We start from the raw sequence: 24,327 nt of genomic DNA on the forward strand, positions 1-24,327 counted from the left end.
GTGAAGCATTTACAGTTTACCGATGTATATAATTTTAGTTGTTTGACCGGGTGAAGGACTGTCCTCTCCCATCCACTGTCATGATCACCTGCAGTCCTCTCCTTATCTTCAGCTTTGAGTGTTTGTACTGGCCTGTGTTTCTGAACTCCTTTAGGTTGTCTCTTAGTACTTTATAGTAATTTTGTGCTGTCCTATTCTAAGGTCTGGGAGATGTAAACTTGGTTATACCCTCCTAGATCTTTTTGTGCAGTTCTCCGTATCTTCTTTTTTTCTCAAAATTTGCAATGGTTATTCGTACCAAATTTGCTTCACACTAACCTAACCTCCATGCAAGGGAAATGCTTAGAACCACCTCCTTGCCTATCAGTTTGTCTGTCATTTCCTCAATGATTTGCTATAAATGTGTTGGATACACAAATTTGTTATCAGTTCCACAGATGGAACTATCATGTTTTTACAGCATACTCACTCCACTCATGGTTCTGTTTAAAGTTTATGACATTTACTATCGCGATCAGATAAATTATTCCATATCACTTTATCTGTATTGCCCCAGTGTAAGGTGTAAGGTATTTATATACATATATATATATATATATATATATATATATATATATATATATATATATATATATATGTATATATATGTATATATATATGTATATGTATATATATATATATATATATATATATATATATATATATATATATATATATATATATATATATATATATATATATATATATATATATATATATATATATATATTGGGCACTAGTCCAACTTCAGAGGAATTCGAAGAAGTGTTTGACTTGCAACAATGATCGAACCCGTCTGTGACATTCATCAATGTTTCCCATTGTTGTGTTTTTCAAGAGATCCATAACCTTTAAGCACCTTTTTGCATTATTATTTTTGTATCAACCCATGTATATCTTGTAACCATCAAATGTATATATATATATATATATATATATATATATATATATATATATATATATATATATATATATATATATATATATATATATATATATATGTATATATATGTATATATATTCTTCACGAATCTTTTCAATATTTCTTACGTTTTTTCTTCACTATCGGAGGTAATTGAAATATTAACTCTTCAAAGTTCATTTTTTCATTTGTTATTTATGGTCTGATGCCTAAAAGCATTTCGCAAGGGCTTCTTACATTTTCAAAGACAGATTTACACATCATTTCATGCTTATATTCATTTTGGGTGAGGTGATATGACAAATGTTTTTGGGTGAGGTGACAGAACACGAATTAATGGGTATAAATTGAATATGAAAACATAAGAATTAAAGTAACTACGTGAATTGACCATCTGTCTGGAACTCGTAGGTGTGGGACTGGGACGTTCACGTCCTGGGGAGGTGGAAATGAAATTAATCCAAACGCTTTCGTGATTCAACACATTCTGAAAATGTGTTAAATTAGTACTCGGATTTGCTTATCTTTCATTTTTTCCTGTGTATACGTACCCCCCCAGGAGGTGTGTCGACTATGACGTCGCTCGTGTCCTATTGTTTACGTGTGTGTCGACAAGGCGACGCTCCCAGCCCTCAACCCTCAGTGTCCACTTCACTGGTTATTGGTGAGGATTGTTATATCAACTCCTTAACAACCCCCCATTTCTTGGTGGTATTTAGCACCGTTCTCTACATAAAAGAGTGTATGTATGTGTGAGGCAGCTATTGTGTGACGTGAGTACTGGTCAAGTGGATGGTTGTGTTGCTAGTTCTGCTGCAGAGAATCAATGTGGGTGGACTAGAGGTGATCTTGAGATGAGATGAGATGAAGGAAGCCTGTCAGTAGTTGACCCATGAAGAAGATATGAAGGCTCTGCAGCTTCGTGTGCTAAGCCTCTTGCTCAGCACACACATAACCTGACTTCTTGTTGATAGTGGATTGATCACTTTAGGTTCTGGCCATTATATGGTGTTAAGGACTCCTTAAATTTGCAAGGATTCATGAGTAGTCTTTTTCACATATTAGTCAAGATCTAACTAAAGTATATTAAGGACCATGTAAATGATTATACATGCTTTGATTTTAAAAGTAAAATCTAATTTTGTGCAAGTTTGATCATCATAATACAAAATGGACACAAATTGTAAAGCATAATATGAAAAATAACAAAATTAATCCCCAACATCAGGACTTATGTATATGCTCAGAGATTAAGAGCACTGAAGTTACTCTACGCCTTTCAAGAGAGCGTAGCCCGGGGAAGAGAAAACATGATTGATGTTTTGAATGTGATTGAATGCAAATGGATGAAAGGCATAAATAGATGGGAAATGATAACTAGTGTTAGCTGACATCAATATTGTGGTCATAATGAATTCAAATCGGTAAAGTTTTGTTAAATTGGGAGTGAGCATTTATGAGTAGAATAAACTGCAAAATTCCATCGTTGAATCATATACCTTTAGTTACTTATAAAGTTTAGCTGGACATACATTAGTTAAAACAATTAGGTGTAGGTCTCTTAGACCTACATCACATTAAGACCATCTAAATGAATAGCGAGATAATTAAAATGTGAAAAGTATGGATCTTCTAAGTGAGTTTGCACTTATACTTTCTGAATTAGTAAAGTGTGGGGGCATTCTAAATGAGTAAACCTGGTTCCTTTCCTTTATTTCACTTTGTTTTATATAAAAAAATTCTTAAATACAAAGGGTGTTTGTTGACCAACCACCCGAGCCAAAAAAATAACTATATTGTAATACCTGGATTGTTGTATATTACAAGATAAAAATGCTAGGCTCTTCCAATATACTCTTATAACATGTAACTTGAAAAGTAACAAAGAGACAGAATAAAATTTAGGATGTTTAGTCTCATGATTGCATGCATTCATCCCTTGAAAATCTTAAGAATTTTTTTTTATCAAATGTAAGGAGTCCTATTTTATTTGTTCCTGCCTTCAGGCAGATGTATTGCATTTAAAGTGTAGAATGACATGGGGTAAACACCTAGGAAGCTCCAGTATGGTAAAATCATTGCGGTTGAACACCAGAATCGTAGGATGCCAGTATCTAGACATCAGAAGCAAGTATCAGTACTGTACTGTATCTTGAAGAAAGCATGCTGATGCACTATGCTTCCTTAATATTAATATTTGATACAGTACTGATGCCCTAAATAATCTAATGCACCACAGATTATTTCTGTGATGCATTGTCCCTGAAGCTAAGGTCCCCCAGGTCCCCTAGAGCTAAGGACCAACCTTCCTCAGGATGCCACCCACAACAGTTGCCCAACTCCTGGGTACCTATTTACTGTTAGGTGAATAGAGGCATCTGGACAGGGTACTGTGGTGCATTGATTAGTGCAGTCACGTCACGGTCAAAAGGACTCGAGCTCGGTTCCTGCGGCAGGATAGAAACATTTGGGCAATGATTTCCTTTCACCTGATGCTTATGTTCACCCTAGCAGTAAATAAGTACCTATTAGATAACTGTTGTGGGATGCATCCTAAGGGTAGTTGGCTGAGACCTTGATGAGCCTAACAGGCTTCCTGTCCCCAACTATGGAAAACTAGGTTTAAGAGAACACCTGCTCAGGTACGGAGCCCCATGTCTTACAGTTGTGAACATTGTGAGCACTACACAACAATGTACAATAAGACTTGTACGATTTAAGTGACAACATTCAGAGAGAATGGTGGCACCCCCCCCCCCCCCAAAAAAAAAAAACTGGAAATGTAATTCCTCTTCAGATTTTAATGTAATTCTTTGGAATTCACAAGAAAAATCTACATGTTAATTTTAGTATTTAAGCCCTAAATTTAAAGGTCTTGTTTGTTATTTAGACATTTTGTCAGTAGGAATTATGAATATATCATTGAAAATTGGCTGTGATTGATTAAATAAACACCAAACCTACTCATTAATGACTGCTCTTCACCTGATGGATAATTTGTCACACTTAGGCTATAAGATTTTGTTTGGTTATGCAAATGAAGATTTTATTAATGCTTGTCTTGTACCTTAAATGATTTGTCTAATAACAGCAAACTATTCCAGTACAGTATATTAAATTTTTCATTATTCATGTTTGTTTTTTACAGATACAGTACTGTACTGTAATGATGTATTGACTAAGATTTGAGAGTAAATCCATCTTAAACAATTATGGATTGCATAAATGATCAAGCAGAATGGATTGCGTACCTTAGTCGAGCCATTAAACGCACGCGTACTATGGCCGTATGGAGTTCTGTACCTTGGTTTATAGGTAAGTAGCTGTCCTTGCATCACCCAAACGTGTTTGAGTTATGTTAGAATACTGTAGTGTGGTAAAATACTGTGCTGTGTAGACTTCAAAAAGTGTCTTTTGGTTTGGGTGAGTTATAATCAGCCTAACCAGTTCCAATTGGACTGCTCACTGGTAGTTCATCGTCTCGGTTACAGGGGGAGGGGGGTCACTTCCATCTCTTCCCTTGTGGGGCTGGACATTATGGGTAGCTTCTTGTGATCTGTATTCTGGCCTCTTGTGATTTGGCTTCCTGTGTGGTTCATGGTCAGGGCATCTCCAGCATTCTGTTGGATGGTCTTTCTTGGTTTTGTCCCATCACCACAGAGTGGACCATCAGTAATGTCCTTCCATGGGCTTTGCAAAATGTTTAGCTACTCCAAGGCAGACCTCTTCACATTGATGTGGGACTGTCAATTACAGGTTTACATGGCCACCATTTTTTGATAGCAGGGGGGCTCCTGTTGGATGCCTTTCAGCTGGACTGGGGTCATTGGGGGCGTCTTTTATCTTTTCCTTCCAGTTTGGCTGTTGCTCCAGGTTCAGTCCAGACTGGAGGTGTTCTCCAACAGGGTTCTCCTGTTATCTCTCTCTTGGAAAGCTCAGCCTTGGTTTCTAGCACTTTCTGGCTTCGTCTCTTTGAATAGATTGGCCTGGAGATGTTTCTAGATGGTTTGAAGTTCTCCACTGATCTACATGTTTGGAGTCTAACTCTTGTGTACTTTTTTTTTTTTAACAGTCCCCAAGTGGCTGATCTCTTGGTGTCTTGCCTGTGGGTTTCATTGCAATGACTGTTCAATATTACTTTAAACTTGGATTGCTGAGATGTGCAGTTGAGCTGGGCAGGAATGCCAACTGCTACCAACAGCTATCAACAAGGTTAAAATGCTTAGAGCAACATCACAAGATCTTGAGGAGACTTTGCCAGATATTGTGCCTGATCTCTACCTGGTGATGCAGGGCGATCAGAGATCGGTAACATCAAATTTATATGAAGTGGTGCTGGTCATAAGGTGGAGGATCTGTTAGTGGGATCCGATACAGTAAAAGTTTGCAGTATGTTTGCCTTTTTTTGTAGTCAAAGTGAATTGGGATCCCCTGCTGCTTGTGCCTCTTTGAGAGGGGGAAAGGGGGGGGGGGGGCAAGGATTTACTTAGCCTTACACAAAACCCAAGAAAGCTTGTTTATGTCTTGCAAGGGCTTAGTGTGAATAGAATTGGGTGGAGCTTGCCAGGCATAAAGTGCCAAGGATCCACCAGAAAGAGGTATTTCATTACATTCAGAGCTGGTTTTTACTCTTGAGTTTTACACTGTACATAATTTATAATGGTGTGCTGCCATTAGCTAACCACGACCAGCCTGTGCAATAAAGACGCAAGTACAAAAGTAAAAGTTTCTTACTTTTTAGAGCATAATTAGTACTTTATATGCACAAAAAATTATTCTTTCTATAATATTTGTATGTCTAATTATGTAGAAACTTGTATTATTTACAAAAGTGGAAAACTATATTTTTTGTAATTAAATACCATAGCCAGAAACCGCCAAATATTTGTAAATCTGGATTGTTCATGAATCCAGATAAAGTGTGAAATGATATGATCGGGAATGTTGTAATGCAGATTTGTAGGTGCCACTGTACAGTTGTTTTCAAATACAAATGAGAATTTTGATATGAATAGAAAAAATGTATTAGTGAGCAAATTATCCTGTACTGTATTGTACATTATAAACTTTAAATCCGTTATTTTCTTTCTGCTTTGGCTCAGTCTGTCATTGGTCTTAAGGCACTTTTAATATTTAGCACTTGGTCATAGGCCTAGATCCCACCATCCAATCCAATTTATTTTATTTATTTGTGTTAAATTTCAAATTGGAAAAAAAGTTATGAACATTACTGTATTTATTTCAATCGTATTATATTTGAATATTAAGCTCTGCAACAATAAATAAATAAGTGCATTCATTTAGAAGTAAGAAATATGGCACTAGTATTACCCTAATTAAACTGTTTGTGAATTTTTCTTTTAAATTGTTACATATATTTATCATGTAAATATTTTTTTATTTGTTCATTATTGCTTCCAGTAATTCGTAACTAAATTTCGGTGTACCATAATTTCTTTAATATTTTGTTTACATTACATTGCATAAATTATTCAAATTACTGTACGTGGTTAAGAACTAATAGGTTGCAAGACTTAATCAGGTGCCAGATGCTTCATAAATATGTAAAGATTTGTTATGTTTGTATTTTTAATGATGAAATAATTGCATTTACTGTGTTATGAATGTATGAAGAAATACCTAAAGATTCGAATAGGTAAATTGTTTGGACAATTGGGAGGTCTCCAACCATAGTGCAGATGAATAGTAGATATAGATAATTTTGCAACCCAAGCCTCCTAGGTATAAAGTGGGGATCATGACTGCACACAACTCAGTTTAAGACGTAACGTCCAACTAGACACACCGTCAACATGGACCCTCTCACTTTAACCTTGCTCAAGACTGAACCCTCATCTGTGGCAGAGGCAGTCAGAGATGGTGCTTTTTAAATTTCTGTTCACAGTATAATTATCCCATTTGTTACAAAGCATTTTATGCTGTACATAGAGGACAACTGAAAAAAATTACAATGTGTGTACTGTATTTATATATGTATACTGAATGCATGGCTTGCAGTTAATATCGTTTCTGTACGTGACAGGATGGGCAACTCTAACTGTGATGGGCCCAGTTGTTGCGGTGCGACTTGTGTATAGAGTTGTTCAGGCAGTAGTATCTCGGGCCTTTTTTAATGACAAGGCTTTGTGTGGGAAGGTAAGTTTGAAATAGCTGCTGTTAATGTTTATGCCTTTGATTGTTGGTTCTCCATAGTGTAGACAAACACCACCCAGTAGAAATATGTGTTTAGCATGGAAGATATGGATAAAAAGCATTGTGAATATCTTTAACCACCTCTTTTCCTTTATTACTCTAGTATATTCTCCAGGCAAATATGTCACAAAAATGGGGAAAGGGCAATAGTCATAATGGTAATGGAAAGTCAATACTTCCTGTGTGTTGAAATGTTTAAGAAAGTTTAATGACAATTGCTAATGTTTTAAATTTATTTTACCTCACCAACAGGTATATACTGTGTGATTAGTTTATGAAACTGATTTTCATTCATATTAATTTGTTACATAAAATCTGTTATAATCAAATAACATTCTGACTGCTTGTTTATCCATTTAAAATCTAACAAGTAATCATATTTTCAGTGTTAATGTTACTTACATTTGAGCTGATGAACAGATAGCAACTTGTCAGTATGTAAAACTTAAATTTTATATATAGAACAGTAAGTTACAGCAGTTTGTACATTGTATTACTTTCCACAGGTCGTTCTGATCACTGGTGCTAGTTCTGGCCTCGGAGAAGCCATAGCACACAGCCTTTATAAACGAGGCGCTCGATTGATTCTAGCATCACGTAATACAGATAAACTAAATGAGCTGAAAGAAACCTTATTAAAAACTTACAAGGTAATATTTGAATCAATATTTGGTACTGTATACAGACCCAAATAAAGCATTAGGCAATTTGTTTGTAATAAATTTGGTTAGACATTATTTAAACTGGAAAGTATCATATATTACAAAGTAATTTTTGTGTGTTCCAGCCTCCAGAGCTACATGTTCCCACAGTTGTCAAGTTGGACCTGGAGGATTTGCATAGTATTCCAGAGATTGTGGACAATCTCCTAAAGACTCATGGACATGTAGATGTTCTTATCAACAATGCTGGCATTTCATATCGAGGCGCAGCCATGGAGACTGACATCAGTGTTGATATTAAGCTGATGGTTGTAAATTACTTTGGACAAGTTGCTTTAACTAAAGGTTAGTGCCATTGCCACATGTACAAGCTTTTCTGAACTATACCACTTAATTGTTTCTTCAGGCAAGGTCCTGTTGGTTCATAGACATGATCACGCACAATCACCGCATTGTTGACATTTCTCACCAGTGCAGTACAATCTAGTTATACTGGAGTTTTCAGTTCTTGGGGATTTTGGCCCACCTTGATGACTGGCTGAATTAGACCCCCATCCATTGACTTTCCTTGCTTGTTGGTCCTATGTTGGCAGTGGTAGCCTTGTATAGCTTTCAGGTTAATGAACCAAAATCTTGGCTCTAGCCCACGGAATTTATTTCCCCTTCAGAGGTGGTGTTCGAGTAAGTTGGCTACCTTCATAACCTCGACTCTTTCATGACGTATCATCTTTATTTATTCATATATTGTACAAGAAGATACAATGGGTTAAAGTACATATACTGGTGGGTGTGGTACATTCTTACAAAGCCAGTAGAACATACAGCTTTTTGGGCAGGTCCTTAAGTTTACAAATTAATTATAGGTACATTGTAACAGAATTTGAATTCACATGATAATGAACATCAATATAAAGGGATACCATAAAATTATAATGATAAAATTGCATTTCTACATTGTAATATACTGTACTGGGTGAGTGGGTAGCACAATATAGGATACTATGAAGATGAAATTAGGTGCTTCATAGTTCTACGTTATTTAAAAGTACAGTGGTACCTCGGAATGCGAGTGTCCCTGTATGCGAGTTTTTCTGAAGACGAGCAGGATTTACTCCAAAAATATGTCTCGGAAGGCGAGGGTTACCTCGGGACGCGAGTTTGTTGATACGTGTACAGGCCGACTGGCGCGTGGTGGCATGGCGATCGCGCCTCAGTTTACCAGTGTCTCATGTCCAGTGACTATCCCACCTGAATTCTTCACAAGGATTTACAGTTTTTTATCGGTTTTTTGGCCATTTGAGCATAAAAGTTGTCATTATATATCTTGCCATGGGTCTCAAGAAAGCCATTGGTAAGGTTCAACCTAAGAAAATAGCTGTGAGTAGAGGCAGTAGAGGATGTCCCTTCTTGATTAAGAAAATGTGTGAAGTATGGGAAGAACTGCAAAGTTTTGTTGAAAAAACTCGCCCAGATAAAGCTGTAGCAGGCCGTTGCATTGACCTTTTAAATGATAATGTGATGTCTTACTACAGACAAGTGTGAAAATGTAGGGAAAAACAAGTGTCATTAGATAAATTCTTAGTAAAACAAGCAAGTCCTAGTGGTATGCAGGCAAAATGTGCCAGAGTGTGCATACCAGTGAAGTCCTCACTGCCTGATGTGATAATGGAAGGGGACTCCCCTTCCAAACAGTAACTCCTCTCTTCCTCCCACCTCCTCACCATCTTCCATATGCCTACAGCATTCAACAGCAAGGTAAGTAATACCTTGAACAGAGTTTTGTAGGTTTATTTAGATGAATTAGGTATAAAAATTTAGTTTGATGTGGGGTTTTTGGGGTAGTCAGGAACGGATTAATTCATTTCCCTTTATTTCTTATGGGGAAATTAGCTTCGGAATGCGAGTTTTCGGAATACGAGGCGTCTCCAGGAACCAATTAAACTCTTAAACTGAGGTATGCCTGTATAGGTTGGACAATTTATTTTAATTCATTAGGGGAGCGAGTTCCATATATTGGGCCCTTTTATTTGTATGTCATCTTTGCATACCTTTAGTATCACTCTGAGAATATTGAGGAGATATTTCTAGTATGATGCTCATGGGTTCTATTGCATCTATCAAGGATAAGTTTTAAAATGGGATCAGAATTTGGGAATGTGGTTTTGTAAGTGTGAGTAGCACAAGAGAATGTTGGGAGTGAGTATATGTTTAGGGAGTTAAACAGAGGGGCTGTGTTTTGCCTGAAGATAGAATTTGTTATAGTTCTGATAACTGATATTTACTGGGTGATGCTGGGCTTGAAGACATTTGCAGTGGTTGAACGTCATGCACAGGTACTGTAAGTTAGATGGCGGTATTCCATTCACTTGGGCTCTAGGAGACTTGAATAATGGACCCCACGTGTGTGAGGCTGAAGCACTATTGACCGAGCTATTGAGTAGTCTATTTTTTTAGATGGGGTATATTATTACTTCACTATTATGCTCAATATCAATTCAGGGTTCAAGTCTTGCGAGTGCCTCTGGCCTTGAGGGATAGCCTTTAAATTATTGGGGTAATATAGTTTCCTAGTGGCCCTTGGGCTATTTACTGACTCGACCAACAAGGGCTCCTTTCTGAGCATTTCACTTGGTTGCTCCCTTCCCCTCTTTTACACAGGTAGGTACAGTAGACAATTTATGAATCTTGTCAGCACATCAAGAGCTTTCCCTTTCTATAGTGTATGGTAAGCCTTGCCCTGCTAGTTTTCCATGGAACATGGCCTACCAATCATTTAACCCAAGTACAGTACCTAGTTTACTACCTGGATGAGATTCTGGGATTTGTTCTAATCCCAAAGCTCGGCACAGGGCCAGGCTTGACTTGAAAGCTTGGTCCAATAGGCTGTTGCTTGGAGTGGCCCACAGCCACATATCCATATATATACAGCCCGGTTGGTCCAGCCCTTACAGAAAACTTGTTTTCCTGAATGAACAGAAGTGAACAGTTAAGGATTGGGGTCTAGTCGATCCTCCCTGGCCAGGCCTGAAACCTAGACCAAATCACTCGCGAGGTGTGTTACCATTGTGCCGCCAGACACTAAGCTAGCCCTGCTCTCCTTGTGTGGCTCATGTCAGGTGGTATGAGGTGGGTAGAGATGGCACTTGCTTACATGAAGGTGCTGCCACCTGGTGGTGGTTGGGTGGGCCAGCAAGGAGTTAGTGAGATTGCTACTTTGGAGTTCCTGTGATGTTTGGGGAGTTTGGTAAGTGATGTTGAGTCAATATGAATGAGCCATCTAGAGGTCATCCTGGGCTGGATTAAATTTTCTCCAGTTTCTCTCTTGCACCAGTATGACCAGCCAAGGACCTTTGAGGAGGGCCCTGTTGTGCTTGTCTATGTCATGACTGTGCACAGTCCTGTCCAGGATAGCAGCTCAACCTTCCTATAATTTATTTATTATTTATTTATTTATATATATATACAAGAAGGTACATTGGGATTGTGAGGATACATAGCATAGTAATTACATTCTTGTAAAGCCACTAGTACGCGCAGCATTTCGGGCAGAATAAGTAAACAAAGTGCTCTGTTCAGAAAGGTTTTTCATATACATTCAAAGATTTTTTTTTTTAGCACAAGCGTCCAGGCATTTTTCATAATCAATTTAAATACAATGTTGCATTAGTGTGGTTTTGCATTTTCTGGGACAGAAAATCAGTTAGGCTTATTGTTGAAACATCAGTCGGGCTTCAGATTAGCTAATACATAATTATAGCTAATCTGAAGCCTGACCCCTAGAAACTTATTTGACGAGCTTATTACTAGTCTGTCTCTCGGGGGTCTGTGCCTCTCTATATGTCTGTTTTATTCTAAATGAAGTGGATACCACATTCTCTCCATGATTAATGCTCTTAATTTGTTGTCTTACCATTGCAGCTGTCCTTCCCAGCATGGTGAGAAGACAGTCGGGTCACATTGTGGCTATCGGTAGTGTTCAGGGCAGGCTGGCCATACCATACAGGTGAGAAGTAACAGGAAATATATTGTCCCATGTTTTACTTTTGTGTTTTTAATGAGTTTGTGCCCATTCCATCTGATAGTTTTCTCGGTGTATTTTAAATGAACATAGTCTGGTCCTGGCTTTTTTGGTAGGTAATCTGCTCCGTTGTTTTTCCACTTGGAATAACAAATAAATCTTCAATTGCCTGTATGCATCGAGGTTTGGCAAGCTTGTCATGTTATACCTTTTTTTTTGGAAATAATCTGCGTTAATCTTAAAGGCATTATCACCAACAATACAATTTAAAATGTGGTTCATTTACTAGTATTTAGAACATAAAAATTCGTGTTAATCCATAACAGATCTGGATATATTGCGTGTAACAATCATTTTATTAAGAATTGCCCAAAACACTGCATATTCGAAGGAATTTTTAACAATGCCTTTGAATATGCCAATAACTAGACATATCTAGATATGGAGAAAATGTAACTTAATAATTTATAAAAAAATCCAAGACTATTATAAATTCAAAATATTTACAGGGACGATCTCATTCACATATAACTATGTATTGTTTGAATTACAGTAAATAGTTCAGTCATATAGCCTTAAACGTTTTCTGATAAATATTGTACGTGTGCAATTTTCAGGTCATGCTACACTGCCTCAAAACATGCCCTACAGGGCTTTTTTGACTCGCTTCGTGCCGAGGTCTCTGGTAGTAGAGTGCTTGTATCGGTAGTTAGCCCAGGATACATCTCCACGAATCTCTCTCTAAATGCTGTTACTGGTGATGGCTCAACGTATGGTGGTAAGTGAAGCTGCATTTAGAACATTGAATATTAGATTATTCATATACCATTGTCATCAACATTACCTTATTTTCCACAATTTTGAGGTACTGTACCGAGGCATAATTTGAGAAAATGAAACGTGAATGTATTGAGTATTGAGAATTATAAGTAATGTGGTTTATGCCTTTCTAGCTATGGATGCAACTACAGCTTCTGGCACAAGTCCAGAAAAAGTTGCCGAGCACATCGTTGGGTGTATAACAAATGGACACGAAGAACTGGTGTTGGCTCCGTTGTCACACCAACTAGCTATAGTTCTGCGCACGCTTGCCCCATCACTTCTCTCACGGCTCATGAAAAGTCGTGCTGGTAATCAAAAGAATGTGTATGTGCATAAGGAAGATTAAAAAAAAATTAACACTGTTAAAGTGTGATCTTAATTTTCTTAAGCATCTCGACTGTGTCCTTTAAGTTAATGTTTACGAGGCAACCTTCAACAACACTGAGGACCACATTCACAGTCCAGAATGGCAGCACCAACTAGTGGCTATTGCTGTCCTTCGCACTTCTGTTTTTTTTTTTACTTTAGACTAATAAGCCTGAAGCTTCTGTTAAAAAAATAAAGAACTTGCCTTTCATTTGTTATGTTAATAATTATAAATAGAAAATTAAAGTTAAAATAACTGGCAGTAACACTGGATTCTAAATATGGCCATAAATAAGGAATTTAGTATGTTCTTATTGTCGGTAGGATTTGGGCTTATCGTCAAATTGGAACTGAAGATTATTCTGTGCAATTGTATGTGAATTGCATTAAATACTAGACTACTCTGGTTATGAATTCTAATACAAGCTTTTTAAACATTTAGCCATTTAGAGATTTTATATATGAGCAACACACACTTATGAATTTTGAAAATTATACAGAATTTAGATTTTGAACTTTGCTGTATGCAGTACTGTATTGGAATATGTTATATAATACAATTATAATAGTGTGCAGTATGTATAGGCAAGTACTAAATATTGACTCGAGGTGTAATTTTTAATTAACCCCGGTATTTTTTTTTTTTTTTTTTTTTTTTTTAAGATATATACAAGAGTTGTTACATTCTTGTACATTAATAATTTATATTTATTTATACATTCATTATTATTAATTTGGTGCTCGTTTTAATTTTCAGGAATAATTTTGTAGATAATTTCTGTTGTTGGGGACAGGAAGTCTTGCATATATAATTCAGGTTTGTATAAAGCCCTTTCCCCCCACTACTCCCACCCCAAGGTCGAACTGCTGACCTCGTAAGAATGCAATCCCATGAGTTACCAAAGTCCCAGGTACCTATTTACTGCATGGGTAAAGTGCAATACACTTGAGTGATCTAAACAAGTAATAGTGCGCCAGAGAATTATTAAACAATATGGGTGAAATAAGATGATCAATAGAAGAAGCAGTATATTGGAAGGAGAGTTAACAATTAGAGTACATGAAAGTAATAAAAGTAATTATCAAAAGAAACTGGGACTACTATGTAGTAAGAGGTTAGTGTCAATGCTTGAGTGTGAAAGGTTTGTGTGGTGACGGAGACTCCTGGAGAAACTTCTACTGTGGTCACTCCCTAATAACTTGTACATTTGGTCTATGACATTTGTAACGTCACATTTGTTAATGTTTGTTTAACATTTGTTAAAAGGGGCCTCGTAGCCTGGTGGATAGCGCGCAGGACTCTTAATTCTGCGGCGCGGGTTCGACTCCCGCACGAGGCAGAAGCAAATGGGCCAAGTTTCTTTCACCCTATGCCCCTGTTACCTAGCAGTAAATAGGTACCTGGGTGTTAGTCAGCTGTCACGGGCTGCTTCCTGGGGGTGGAGGCCTGGTCGAGGACCGGGCCGCGGGGGACACAAAAAGTCCCGAAATCATCTCAAGATAACCTCAAGATGTTTGTCAGTCTTTCCTTGGCAGCTTTTAGTTTCACTTCTGTTACTTAAACCATCATGATTAAATGCTTATCAATGCACAATTTGCCGCCATATAAAGGACTCCTTATTGTAACCATCTTTTATTCTAACAATGTTGTACAGCTGGTATTTACAAGTTCTGCATAAACATACAAGTACATAGGCTTTGAAAAAATGAGCTGCATTACTTGAAAGTTGTACTGTATTACACAATAAATATTAAAGAGTGTACACAATTACTGCACACAATAATGGAAAAATAATGTTATTTACAATTGATTCACAAATCAAAAGTACATACCAAGATGATAAAATAAAACAAGTTCATTATAGAATATTGTTGAGCTTACCGACATGCACGATATCCATGCATTTGTTTCATGTTGCTAATCCAGGTACATTGCAAGAAGAATTAATACTAGTAGTATTTATGGAACCATTATTCAGCAAATGAGTTTAGCACATATACTGTATCATCATATAATAATACAATGCAGTATTGTACTCTCACGTTAATAATCAAGTTATGCCGAATTACAAATATTGAGAAATTATTTCACACATTATTCTTTTAAGTAGTAAGGACTGCCAAGTACTGTATATATAAAAAAAAATGCAATTCCAAAAGCTAGGTAGCACTGGCTGCTGTAACATAATATTCAAAGGTTTCAAGATGATATTCAGAATGCCTATCTAAGAACAGAAAGACAAGATGAGCAATGACAAAAAGGTCAAATTCACCAAGGACTGTAGCAAGGGACATATGACTCAAAGTATTAGTAGGAAAGCAGAAGTTTTGAATATTCCTGAAAATCTGGAGATTGTACAAGGTAGTGAGCAACTGAGACAATGCAGCTCTGTCGGTGTTTAAAAAAAAAAAAAAAAAAAAAAAAAAAAAAAAGAGTCCTTAACAAACCACTTTAGCACGAGACATATTAAGTTTTATACAACACATGGCAACATTTATATGTTCCATACAACAACATATACAGTACTGTATATGTACTGATAATGTTAAACCTTAAACATTTAAATAGATATTTTGTAAGTTTTACATAGTACATCCAGAGTGGAAACTACAAAAAATTACAAAATATCACTTGGGAAAGCTGTAAGACACAACCTGTACTTGTACTGAGCAGAAGCAACAACCCAAAATATGATAATTTGTTTTTCCTATACAATACTTCACTAAACCATGTCAGATTTATTTTAATGTTATGAACAGTTAATGATGCCATTCTTTTATCAACCTGCCATTAAAGATAAAGTTTACTGCAAACATATTACATTGGTTATATAAGTTAGAATACTGTAATAATTGTTGTATTAATTTATGTCTATATTAAGTACTTTTTATGCTATAAACAGTAACCTGCACATCAACCTTTTTCCAAAAGTCTTTATTGCAAAATAATATATCAACCACAATTTCTTTGCTCTTAGAAAATCTAGCAGAATGAACACTTGTATTAGTACTCAACATTGCATACCAAAATACAGAGCTTCAGTTGACCAATTAATTTTTACTTACACTATTACATGAAATATACACACAGTAGAGTGTACAATATATACAATACATAAATCTGAATTAGTAGTTAACATCTTTTCATTGAATCCACCATCTTCATACATCTTAGCTGCCTGGCATATTTTCTCTTACTATTTTCCCCAATATAATGGCAAGTCACATCTACACGGTGATTGACTGTACCATTCCACTAAGGATTCAATATGGTACTTTGTGCGAGCTGAACAACGCGCACAAAGTACCGACAACACTGCTGTTTCACTCTACAGTCCTACTAAATCATGACTATTTTACCTTGGTAGCCAGTGAATTTCAGTATTTAAATATTTTTATTCATATTCATATATTTTTTAATATATTTGCTATAATATGTGAATTTGCTTAAGACTTTCCAGCAATTAGTATTTATGACTAACAACAGTGAACAAAGCTGCATGAAATTTCAATTATATCAAATACCGGTCTACCATTCCTTCTCTTTCCCCCCCCTCCTCCGTCCCATCCCAAATCCTTATCCTGATCCTTTCCAAGTGCTATAGAGTCTAATGGCTTGGCGCTTTCCCCTGATAATTCCCTCCCTCCCTTCTCACACCTGCTCTTTTTCCCTTCACACAGGCATGACCTCTTAACTTCTGTTGCATTATGACATTTCCTGCTGTATTCTATCTACTGTATTTTTATAAGCGGTAATTATACAGACATTTTGAGTATTTAGCAGAGGATACAAGCCGTTAATAATTAGATGATTGAAATGCTTTGTATTAGGAAAAGTACAGGAATGTAGATGAGCAAAATATACCACTGGAATTGCAGTTGCTTCTTGCTCAAAACAGTGCAAATCATGCAAGCAAAAACAAGTTTGAAAAACCAAACAAAATATTAGCTCCTAGTTCTACTATCACAAAGTGCCACCCTCCCCATCCTCCCCCGAGTCTTGTAATTATGTACTTTCGGTTAGGCATTTTGTGGTTGTTGTCGTCGAAACCCCAGCTCCTATACCTGGCAATTTTATACCAACAGGACTGACTTTGAATGTTCTACTTTCAATATTACTGGTCCCTGAGTATACAGATGTAAATTCTTTAAAGAAGCTATTAATGAAATTAAGATTTAAGCAAACTTTTCTTGATAAAAATGAAACTGATACATTATGAAGTCTAAATAAATACACCATATTACTAGGTCTACAACACAAGCTAAACCAAGCTTTTTTTTTTATGTTGACCAAGTAAGTAATTATCAAAAGAAGGCACCAAACCGGGAAGGCTATATAACACCATCAAATGTGCGGGATAATCAGAGGGCGCTAAATATCACCAAGGATGCCAATACGAGAACAGAAATGCACAAGGCGAACAATATCAAAAGTATCCGAGTCATCAAGAATTCTATTGAGGGACAAGCTTATGTTGACCAAACTCGACAAACATTTTTGGGTTTGGGGGTCTTTGAGTAACCAGAGGAGCTGTACAAGACAAAATTTAATAAAGGCTGCAAGCCTACCTATGTTTCCAGAAGGCAAATGCTACAAAGTCTTCCCGGCTTGGTGCCTTCTTTGGATAATGTAATTACTTCCATAAGACAAATAAAAAAATTATATATATATATATATATATATACAGTATATATATGTTGACCCAGGGTTGGGTAGAGGGGTAAAATCTAATATGCTGATTAAACACTTATCTGTCCCTATCATAAAATACCTGAAACAAAATCTCTATTCAATATCATACATTTGACCATATTACAGTATTTAAATTGTCTCACCCATAATGCTACTGAAAACACATTATAAAAATCTATAAATGAAATAAGTATGTAACTGAGAAAACACATGACGTATAACAATACCTGTATTTATCTTGGAGAACAACGTGTATCGATTAATATTCAAAGCTTTTGTATAGGGGGTTTAAGTCTTGGCTTTGGCACTTGTAAAACATTGGCCTCATCATAGCACAGCAATAAGCGCTCAAGGACATCTTTCCCAGAGTCCCAAGGACAAACATCTGCTTCAATTTTCATACCTTTTTCGGCTTCCATTTTTGGAATGTAGTTCAGGAGGTTATATCCACAACGAGGAAAAACTACATCACATTCTTTTAGTCGTAAGCTGGGACAAAAGTCATTTGTACCATCGCCCACATATGCAATGGTTGAAAATGTGACGTTATCATTTTCACGTTCTTTGATGTAATTTGCAAGTATTTCACCCTTGCAGAGATTCTTGGTGCTCAAGGTGCACCAGTCTTGCAGATGATACATTTGAATGTGCAGACAGCCATTCTCATCAAACTGTGCAGGATTTGTGAACACCTTACTGAACAGGTCCCTCACCCCACAGCATTTGAGAATGTGATCAATGAACACAGAATTGCCATCTGATATAATGATAAATTCGGTTAAATCACTTGGAACACCAGTCAACAACTCCTTCATGCCATCTGTTAGTCTTATCTCCTTTAAACAATTAAAAATCTTTTCTTTTGTAACACCATTTTCATGCAGAAACTTGAACACTTCTCCCATATAATGCGTCCAGTTGTCTTTTCGATATAGCAATTTAAGGTCATCTGGAATCTTGTGGTTCGGGGCTAACTTATATATGTATGTGTCACTATTATTGTCAATGATGGTATGGTCGAAGTCCAGTGCCAAGAGTACCCTCTGATTCTTTGTGTCCTCCATCTGAAAAAAAATAAAAAAGTAAGTTTAAAACATGTGTATCCACGGACTCAAATTGTTTATACTGCTACATTAATGTGAATTAAGCCGAGCCATCACCTCTTATGACTTTGACGGGGACAGAAAGACAGGGTTGACAAAGGTCCGCCTATTGTACCTGAAGAATTTTTCCATTTTACAGTAAGTTTGAACTGGAGTATTGTCTTGAAATTTATGGCTTTGGCAAGTACAGTAGGTGATCCCATGAGTTTATTTCCCTACAGGTAACAAAACATCTTCTGAATCTGTCCTACACTGTGGCTTGTTAAGCTTGAGCCACCTCACCCCATCCACCTCACTCAAATGTAGATATAAACAAATCGGAGATGTGTAAGTTCTATTCAGTTGTGTAAGTTTAAACTAAAGTCTTTGAAAATGTAATAAGTTTTACGAAACAGGCTCAAGTGTCGCGTCAGACTAGAAATAAAAATGAATTTTGGAGAATTGATTTTTGAATTACCACCAACAGTGAAAAGAAATGTACGAAAGATGGAGAAAATTCGTGTTAGAATTATTAATCTTACTTTTTCGGTCATATTTAATAATATATATATATATATATATATATATATATATATATATATATATATATATATATATATATATATATATATATATATATATATACATATATATATATATATATATATATATATATATATATATATATATATATATATATATATATATATATATATACAGTATATATATATATATATTAGTAAATTTTGGTAGCAGTCTTTCTTTTAAACATATTTAGTTGAAAACGACAAATTTTTAGATTGTGTTTTAGAGCGAGACTGTATATCAATCCCTGTGGCACAGTGGCAAGACACTCAACTGGCAGTTCGCGAGCGCTTTGGCCTGGGTTCGTATCCTGGCCGGGAAGGAGTGGTTAGGCGCCAATCCTTAACTATACCCTTTGTTCACTCAGCAGTGAATGGGTACCTGGTTGTTAAACGATTTGCCGGGTCGTATTCTGGAGAAAATTAGGATTAAGGACCTGCCCAAAACACTATGGGTGCTAGTGGCTGTACAAGATATTAAGGATTTTTGTATATATAAATAAAATAAAATAAAAATATTGTATATCCTTGGGTTAGGCTGTGTTAGCTTAGGCTAGGCTGAGTTAGGTTAGCATGGGTTATCGTAGTGGCATTCGGATTAGCCAGCATTTAAAATGCTTGCGTGAAAGCACAATATAATGCAAAGCACAATTTCTTACATTTCCAGTATTAGGTCCCGGTAGTACAATCGGGTTCGTTCTCAACGCACAATTGATAATTCCGGGTACGAATCCTGGGCGGGACACATATGGTTGGTCATATTTCCTTTCACCTAATATCTCTGTTCACCTGGCAGCAAGTAGATACCCAGGAGTTAGCTTATTGTGGGGTTACACCCTGGGGGAGGGGGGGGGGTTCAGTAATTCGACCTGGGTGGGGGGGGGGGGTAAAGGGGACCTGAATAAAAGCCTAACGTATATGAATACACTCAGGCTTCCTGTCCCCCCGACATAGTCAACTATATGAGCTAGACAACCAAGCCCCCCCCCCCCCACCACACACACATACAGGAAGCATCACCCTAACACACTGGTGCTGACCCAAGCTTCCTCCTCCTCCCCCAGTAGCACCTCGCTGCTCACCTGTACAGATGTGACCTTCCTGGTGGCCTGAGCTGACGTCCTTAGGACCCGTGTGGCGGTGCCCGAGAGGCTGACAGATGCTGACAGATGCTGACACATGAGCAGGGAGCACGGGCCGGCCTCTTCCCCGTCACAACACCTCCCGTCTCGATCAGAATTGCATTTCACCTTTGTAAATGCACATTAATGACACTGCAATCACTTTATGTAGAGCATACGTAAATCTGTGTATCTATGTAATTTACGTATGTAGGTTAGCTTAGCATTTTAAAAGTACCGAATCACCTTCTGTGGTTGATTGTTCAATAAATCCCTGAACTATATGTTTAACAGATCTCTAACCCTGTCCATGGAGGACAGAAGAAAATGTATATATGCTGGTTAGCATTGTAAATGTGTGGCCACGTGTGTGGTAGAAAATAATAATATTAAAAAGGCAGCTGAGGTCACTTATTTAACAGTGACCTCTGGGTCTAGCTCACATATACCCCACCTTTATACCCTTCTTCAACCTCTTACAATATAACTCTTTCTCATATTAAAATTCTTTGTCTAATCTGATCTTAATTAAAAATTGTGGCTGGAGGAGGTGGCTTCCAGAACTTATGTCAATATATTCTACTTCTTGACTATCCATACAGGATACGAGGAGTTCATTAATAATAATAATAATAATAATAATAATAATAATAATAATTAATAATAATAATAATTAATAATAATAATACATAATAATAATAATAATAATAATAATAATAATAATAATAATAATAATAATAATAATAATAATAATAATAATAATAATAATAATAACTAATAATAATAACAATAATAATAATAATAATAATAATAATAATAATAATAATAATAATAATAATAATAATAATAATAATAATAATAATAATAATAATAATAATAATAATAACAATAATAATAATAATTGATTTAAGCATAAAGTACACACAAGACACATAAGCTACAAGAACGGAGGAGGATTGACAGGAACGACGCGGAAGATGACTGGCTAAAGCCACTAATACACACAGGGCGCTCCTGGTTCAACCTTGAGGCCGAGCGGACGTCTGGACACCTCCTCCTCCGCCTGGGAGCCCCAGGATTACGTCTTGTTTTCGCGTTATGGCTTTGCTACTGCCGTTTGGCATCCCTCTTCAGCGGTCCGATTGTACGACGCCTGGCGCACATATCGCCTTGGGTCACGGGATTGTTGGTAGGTTTATTTTTGACGTGTTCTGGCTGGTTCTCCCGGCGGGGTGACGGTGGTCGGGGGACCGGCTTGGCCGAGAGGTGCCGAGGGTTGGCGGGTCTTGGCCGAGAGGTACCGGGGTGTTGGCGGGTCTTGGCCGAGAGGTGCCGGGGGTTGGCGGATCTTGGCCGAGAGGTGCCGGGGGTTGGTGGGGCTTGGCCGAGAGGTGCCGGGGGTTGGCGGGGCTTGGCCGAGAGGTGCCGGGGGTTGGCGGGGCTTAGCCGAGAGGTGCCGGGGGTTGGCGGGTCTTGGTGGGCTCCTGGTGTGCCCTCAGCCGTGGTGGGCGGCTGGCCTCTGCTCTGCCGGGGGACACTGGATGACTTTTTGCGTTTTAGTTGGGGGCCGAGTTTTGGTTTTGCTACCTGATGTTCTCTGTGTGGGGCGGGGCCGGTGCTTGTCACCCCTGAGGGACTCCTGGGGCTCCCCAATCATCTGCCCGTCTGCGTTTTTTCGCCACATGGCGTATTAGTTTCTAGTGATTGGCGTCACGCTCTTCGCGATTAAGCTTGGCGTTTCACCTTTCCAGGCTTCGCGATTAACCCATGACGGGTACGCCGCGGCGCATCCGATCCCTCGATCGTCGTCGCCCCTAAATCAACAACAACATAATACGCACAGCATTTTGCCATTTCTTTGATACATTTGTGTTTTCAGCTTGTTCAACAACAGCCGGACGGAACATTTACAACGCTCAACAACAGCCGGACGGAACATTTACAACGCTCAACAACAGCCGGACGGAACATTAACAACGTTCAACAACAGCCAGATGGAACAATTGTGTGTGTATCTAGTGTGACTAAACTTGAAGACAAACATGTTTGATCTAATCACATCTGTTTTCTTTCTTTATCAGTGATAAGAGAGGCCAACCCCACTTGACTAGACACGTGCAAGCTTCAGCAGGTCACAAGAAACAGCTGCAGGCGTCAGTGGGCCACAGGAAACAGCTACAGGTGCCAGCGGGTCATTCTGTATAACCCTCGAATCCTGTATTCTGTATTCGAATCGATTCTGACCTTCGAATCCTGTATTTCTCTTGATATTGTATTGAAATACGAAAACGTTCGTAACTTTCGTTGCATTTTGGTAGTGGATACTTACGCATAACAGAATTACGTGTTTTTGTAACTATTCTGCATTCATAACAAATACAAATATTGGTCGATCCTGTCTTATCCCAAATCTATATAACTAGCCCTATAATTTCCCAAATTACAATATCATAACATTCAGGACCTATCACAGAGAAATAACCTAACTGTTCCTTACAGTCTCTATGTAAACAATGACATATATAGATATCCGTAAGATCCGGCTCCTACATGCAAACAGTATGATCAACAGCAAGTCTTACTAGACTCAAACAATGTCAAGTTCTGGTCAAATATTAATATTCCGAGTACTAATGCATCCAGATAGAAATACGAGAGCTTTACCATATTATGTAAGTTTTACACTCTTGGTTGGTGACGAAAATTATTCCAAGTTTATTTTTAGAGTTGAATGCAATATCTTAAGTGTTGAGCTGATATTGTGTCTGAGTTTAGTTTGTCAAGGTTAAAAGGTTGTGCTGGTCAACACCTTTGGACCACGGCAGACTCCATACACAGTTTCAAATGTAGATTTGATAGAGCTCAGTAGGGTTCAGAATCTGTACACCAGTTAATTGACAGTTGAGAGGCGAGACCAGAGAGCCAAAGCTCAACCCCCGCAGGCCTAACTAGGTGAGTACCTCAGTCCTCTTGTTGTTCTCTAGTCTTCCCTTTTGGTTTATAATGTGCTCCGTTTAGTACCGTTTGTAGACAGGTTTATGTTGGTGTTCGCACCAACATAAAAGTGGTTTGTTTATATTCTGAACTACTGTGGGCCAAGGACGGCGCCTGGGGCACTCCTACCGGTTCCCACCTTGGATTGTTGCCACCGGAGGAGGCTAGTTTATTGTGCACCCCATTCTCACCCTGTGAGCGGTAGCGCAAAAAGCATTACAGAGGGCACAAAAGGTCTTTATCAGACCTCAACGGAGATTATTACATAAACAATTTCCTCTACCCTTCACACCTTATAATTACAATATGTCAGCCAGGCACAAAGATTGTTCTATTTCAACAGCTATATATTTACAGTAAGTCATTATACATTAAAGGTAGATCTTATCACTAATATATACTTGTTTGAGCAATGGAGGTATTACAGTCATAGGGGAGCTGCTGTTTATTATTAGTCTTCACAATACACTACTTGTTTCTTAATCTCATATGTCGTTTATCTACTGGAAGCGAAATATGGATACAGTGCAAGGATTTCAGGTATTTTATCCTTAGTAATAACACAGGTTGCCATTGTCCCATACATCCTCTCTTTTCCTTCCCGTCAGCAGTGACCTAAACCAATTACTAATTTACCTCCCAAATGTTTAGTGCTTCACCCCAATGCCTTGTTTAACAACCTGCCATGTGGGTCAATGTTTGAGATGGTTGCAAGGTCAAGATTTATGACCGCACCAACCTCGCCACCCATTATCATGTGCTTCAACTGGGACGCCCCACAGTCGGTGGGTGCCTCTCACAGACTCCGTGG

At 37.6% G+C, this 24,327-nt stretch overlaps 2 protein-coding genes across 4 annotated transcripts; one reads left to right on the forward strand and one right to left on the reverse strand.

Moving 5' to 3' along the window:
- Positions 1-1,505: 1,505 nt before the first annotated feature.
- LOC123768145 (dehydrogenase/reductase SDR family protein 7-like) lies at positions 1,506-13,650 on the forward strand. Of its 3 annotated transcripts, none has more exons than XM_045758495.2 (8): positions 1,506-1,625; positions 4,110-4,276; positions 7,005-7,117; positions 7,681-7,824; positions 7,962-8,181; positions 11,755-11,839; positions 12,472-12,632; positions 12,808-13,650. In XM_045758495.2, the coding sequence occupies exons 2-8, from the start codon at positions 4,174-4,176 to the stop codon at positions 13,020-13,022; spliced, it is 1,041 nt and encodes a 346-aa protein (XP_045614451.1). In that variant the 5' UTR covers positions 1,506-1,625; positions 4,110-4,173; the 3' UTR covers positions 13,023-13,650. The 3 variants fall into 3 exon arrangements, with proteins under 3 accessions (XP_045614451.1, XP_045614449.1, XP_045614450.1); XM_045758493.2 differs by having other exon boundaries at positions 1,591-1,703; XM_045758494.2 differs by having other exon boundaries at positions 1,595-1,672.
- A 1,009-nt stretch (positions 13,651-14,659) lies between these two features.
- On the reverse strand, positions 14,660-21,094 carry LOC123768146 (pyridoxal phosphate phosphatase PHOSPHO2). The gene is made up of 2 exons (XM_045758496.2): positions 20,484-21,094; positions 14,660-18,799 (listed from the first exon to the last, which is right to left on the reverse strand). Exons 1-2 carry the CDS (start codon positions 20,580-20,582, stop codon positions 18,002-18,004), a joined length of 897 nt encoding a protein of 298 aa, XP_045614452.2. The 5' UTR covers positions 20,583-21,094; the 3' UTR covers positions 14,660-18,001.
- Between the last annotated feature and the right edge of the window lie 3,233 nt (positions 21,095-24,327).

The sequence above is a fragment of the Procambarus clarkii genome, chromosome 59 (assembly GCF_040958095.1).
Source record: "Procambarus clarkii isolate CNS0578487 chromosome 59, FALCON_Pclarkii_2.0, whole genome shotgun sequence".
NCBI classification, from domain to species: Eukaryota; Metazoa; Arthropoda; class Malacostraca; order Decapoda; family Cambaridae; genus Procambarus; species Procambarus clarkii.

Excerpts from the sequence above, each read along its gene's own strand:
- LOC123768146 (XM_045758496.2), bottom strand. The coding sequence starts at position 20,582 with ATGTGTCAGCATCTGTCAGCATCTGTCAGCCTCTCGGGCACCGCCACA. Across the intron at positions 18,800-20,483 it reads GGAAGGTCACATCTGTACAG|ATGGAGGACACAAAGAATCA; the intron begins GTGAGCAGCGAG and ends ATTTTTTTTCAG.
- LOC123768145 (XM_045758495.2), top strand. The coding sequence starts at position 4,174 with ATGGATTGCATAAATGATCAAGCAGAATGGATTGCGTACCTTAGTCGA. Across the intron at positions 8,182-11,754 it reads ACAAGTTGCTTTAACTAAAG|CTGTCCTTCCCAGCATGGTG; the intron begins GTTAGTGCCATT and ends TTACCATTGCAG. Across the intron at positions 12,633-12,807 it reads TGATGGCTCAACGTATGGTG|CTATGGATGCAACTACAGCT; the intron begins GTAAGTGAAGCT and ends ATGCCTTTCTAG.